The sequence below is a fragment of the Trachymyrmex septentrionalis genome, unplaced genomic scaffold (genome assembly GCF_001594115.1).
Source record: "Trachymyrmex septentrionalis isolate Tsep2-gDNA-1 unplaced genomic scaffold, Tsep1.0 scaffold44, whole genome shotgun sequence".
In the NCBI taxonomy this organism is placed as follows: domain Eukaryota; kingdom Metazoa; phylum Arthropoda; class Insecta; order Hymenoptera; family Formicidae; genus Trachymyrmex; species Trachymyrmex septentrionalis.
The window spans coordinates 2,900,106-2,903,765 of NW_017305611.1; the positions used below are offsets into that span (position 1 = coordinate 2,900,106).

The window sequence follows — 3,660 nt, forward strand, 5'->3', positions numbered from 1 at the left end:
AATACTATTTTTAACTTTTCCATTTTGACAAGACGCAAGCGATTTTTTTCCTACTACAAATGCCTAATAACAAATAATAATTCACTTACTTGCACTGTAAAGGTCTCTCATCGCTGTGTCGGTTTTGATGATGCTTGATCAACTGAATCTTTGTCTTCAAATTGAAACCACAAATCTCGCAAGTATATGGTCTTTCCTCAGAATGGGAGATCATATGAGTCTTTAGCCGTAATTGATTCACGAATCGTTTTGGGCAGTGAGGACATGCCAAAGTACCCTCGAGACGATTGTGCACGACCATCAAATGATGACGCAGACGCACTTCGGAGTTGAAAATACCTTCACAGTCGGTGCATTTCAACGGGTCCTTTTCCATGTGCGTATTTTTAATATGTGTACGAAGTATCAGCTCTGTCTTAAAGGTCTTATTGCAATGATAGCAGGAAACCCGTTTCTTTTCGGGCAGACCAGATTCGTTGCGGGTAATACCTAGAAGAAAAATAATTTTTCTGTTATATTGAAAATTCCATCCAAAATGTATTAAAATGTTTTTTTCTCTTTCTTTCTTATTACTTATTCTCTTTCACATATATTATCTACGAATTTCTCGCAAATATTTTATAATTATTTTAAACTTAATAATATTCTTGTAAAATTATAGACTGAAGACTACTAAAAAATGTTAGAATCACATTATAAATTATTTAGTGTTTACAAATCATTTAACAGCATCAAATATATGTTACCTGGTACTAACTGGTTATGAATATGCGACATATGCCACTCGAGCGATCTTGTCGAAATCATTGATCTATTACAAATATTACACGTATACTGCTTTCCATCCTTATGTTCTCTATTCCTGTGAATTACCAAAGTCGAATGATTCGGGAACTTTTCCCCACAAACTTGGCAGGAACATTCTTTCAACCCTCTACTTCCAGTTTTTTCGTGCACTCTCAAATGCAGTCTCAAACCATCCCTCCGATTAAATCCAACGCCGCAAGTATCACAACGGAACTGCCTTTGATCTTCGTGAATTCTCACATGTTGTTTCAAGGTCGAGCTGTTTTTGAACATTTTGTCGCAATGTGGACACTGGATACTGTAAGCTTTGTGTGTATGCATGTGTTTTGACAAACTGTAAAACGGCACCAATTTTCTGCAAACTGGACATTCCCTCTTATTTCCAACCGGTTGATGTTTTCTGATTCTATGATGTCTTAAACTCGCGGGATTCTTAAAATCCGCACCGCAATCCTCGCAAAGATATGCTCTTAAAGTAGTGTGAACAGATTTTAGATGAAAGCTCAATTTTTGTTTGAAAGCAAATTTTTTTGGACACTTCGGACATTGATAAATCTTTTCCAAACTCGTGTGTTGCGTCTTCTGATGCTGGTCCAAAGTTCCTTGATGTTTGAATCTTTCACCACAAATTTCGCAAAGTTGACCATAAAGAGTATCAACATGTTTCTGCTCATGTTGACGTTTTTTTCCTTTGGAATCTAGGACTATTTCGCAATATTTGCAAATAAATTTTTTCACACAAATCACATTATGATTTCTTTTCGCTTTATTAGTTTGAAATTCTTCTCCGCAATCTTCGCAGCAATGAAGGATACGGTAGTCGTGAGATTTCAGGTGTCCTTCAAGCAGATCGCGGTTGGGGAAGGTTTCGGAACAATAATCACATTCTAAATAATTATCTTCGTCGGAAATAAGATCAAAAAGAAGACCGGAAGGATGTTGAGTATCTACAAGATCTGGAGGCGATTTAGAAGATGATTTTATAGTTGTGGAGAATCGATCCTCATAGAGGGAGATTATGTCCTCATCCTTGAGGCGAGCAAGAATGATTTTACGCTGCTTCAGATATTCTAAGAATTCCTAGAAAAAAAAAAGAAATTGAAGAAAATAAAACAACAAATTTAAAAAAACCGGAATAAATTATAAATGTGAATAAAGAATTTTGTACACCGGGGATGCCAGAGATTCAAGAACTTTTTTACGATTGATGATAGAGAAATAGATAAGAGACATAAATAAAATAAAGTAGTCTTTTAATAATGTCTAATAAAAAATTCAATTACCTGCAAATTTTCTGTTCTTTCCAAGACTTTTGCTAATTTTTCCAAATTCTCTTCGCTACATGATTCGTCTAGTTCCTTTTGCAAACTTTCCTTTTTCCGCTTTGTCTCTTCCAATTTTTTCATTCTCGATAACTTTGAATGTTCTTCTGTATTATCACTAATCCTTTCTTGACCTTTCTCAATCATTACATCTTTCTCCATTTTCTCTTCTTTCTGCTTCTCATTCTCCTCTTCTTCTTTCATTTCCTCTTCCTCCTTCTCTTTCATTTTCTCCTCTTTTGTCGCCTCTCTCTCTTCATCCTCTTCTTTTATATCTATCATTTCTTCTTCCATTTTTTCAAAATTTGATTTGATAAAAATGTCTTCTTCTTGAATTTCTTTTTGTGTTTCGTTCACGGTATACGTTACCGCCGCCTGATTTCCAAGAACTTTTTCTCGTTTCTTTTTATATTCTTCGATTTGTTCCTCAATTATTTGTTCACGAGCGTCAGGGCGTCGAGATGAAAAATCCTTCGTCAGTGTTTCGTAACGTTTGAGAAAACGTTCAACAGGTTTGAGATCAGCGGAGACTGGCACTACTGCGCGCTTTGGTTCCATGGGTTTGTCCATTTTCTTGACCTGAAAGAAGTCACAAATATACAGGGTGTTTGGAAATCAGTGATAAGTCTTTCGCACAGGGGCAGAATGGATTAAACTGAGAAGAAAAGTATCACTCTACTATTTTGCAATTTTCGCAATAGTTAACAAGATATTAATTGCTAAAAATTGCCGAAAATTGCAAAATGGTAGACGACTTTTTTCTCAGTCCATTCTGTCCCTGTGCAAAAAACTTATCACTGAATGTTATCGATTTTTTTATTATCTTTCTCTGTTGTATTCTTTTATGTTCTTTTTATATCTTTTATATTATATTCTTTTTACATCTGAGGAGGGCTCAATCCAGCAGCCGAAACTTGTTTGTTTTATATTTTAATATACGCCGTTGTTCTTTTTATTTTATTTTATGTATCTTTGACTGTTATCTTTAATTATATATATTATGCGACGACTCTTTTTCGCCATTTATTTTGTTTATTTTGTTTAAAAAACTTATCACTAATTTCTAAATACCCTGTATAGATATACATATAATATATAAAATTATCAATTATATAAATACAACAGCTATAAGCCAAAACAACACATTTAATAACAAAATAGAATTTACAACTTCGAACAGTATTTTACAATCAAATTGAAATGATAAAATTAAGAGTAAGAAATGGTTCGAGTTATTAAAAATTAATTATTAAAGGTTACGAGCCAACCAAAACAATACATTATATGAATCGAATATAATAAGTAACAAACGTCTCTACCTTCCACGAGATCATTAAAGTATCGGTTTTTGAGAAATTATAATAAAAATTAAAATTCACGCATGTTTGGGAGGGAATATATATAAAATTATAATTTATATATCGTACTTAAAAACACAGAAAGGAACTAACGAGACTTCCTGAGTACATAAAGTAAAGTGACAAAAATTAATAAAAAAAAAAAAAAAAAAAAATAAAAATATAAAAAAAAA

At 33.1% G+C, this 3,660-nt stretch overlaps 1 protein-coding gene across 3 annotated transcripts in view; it reads right to left on the reverse strand.

Moving 5' to 3' along the window:
* Positions 1 to 3,660, reverse strand: part of LOC108751455 — an 8,248-nt gene that overhangs the window by 1,167 nt on the left and 3,421 nt on the right. For all 3 annotated transcript variants that reach the window (XM_018491667.1, XM_018491666.1, XM_018491665.1), the window contains 3 exons: positions 2,091 to 2,708; positions 747 to 1,887; positions 90 to 489 (listed from right to left, as the gene is read on the reverse strand). In XM_018491667.1, coding sequence (XP_018347169.1) covers positions 90 to 489; positions 747 to 1,887; positions 2,091 to 2,708 — 2,159 coding nt within the window. The remainder of the gene's footprint in view (positions 1 to 89; positions 490 to 746; positions 1,888 to 2,090; positions 2,709 to 3,660) is intronic.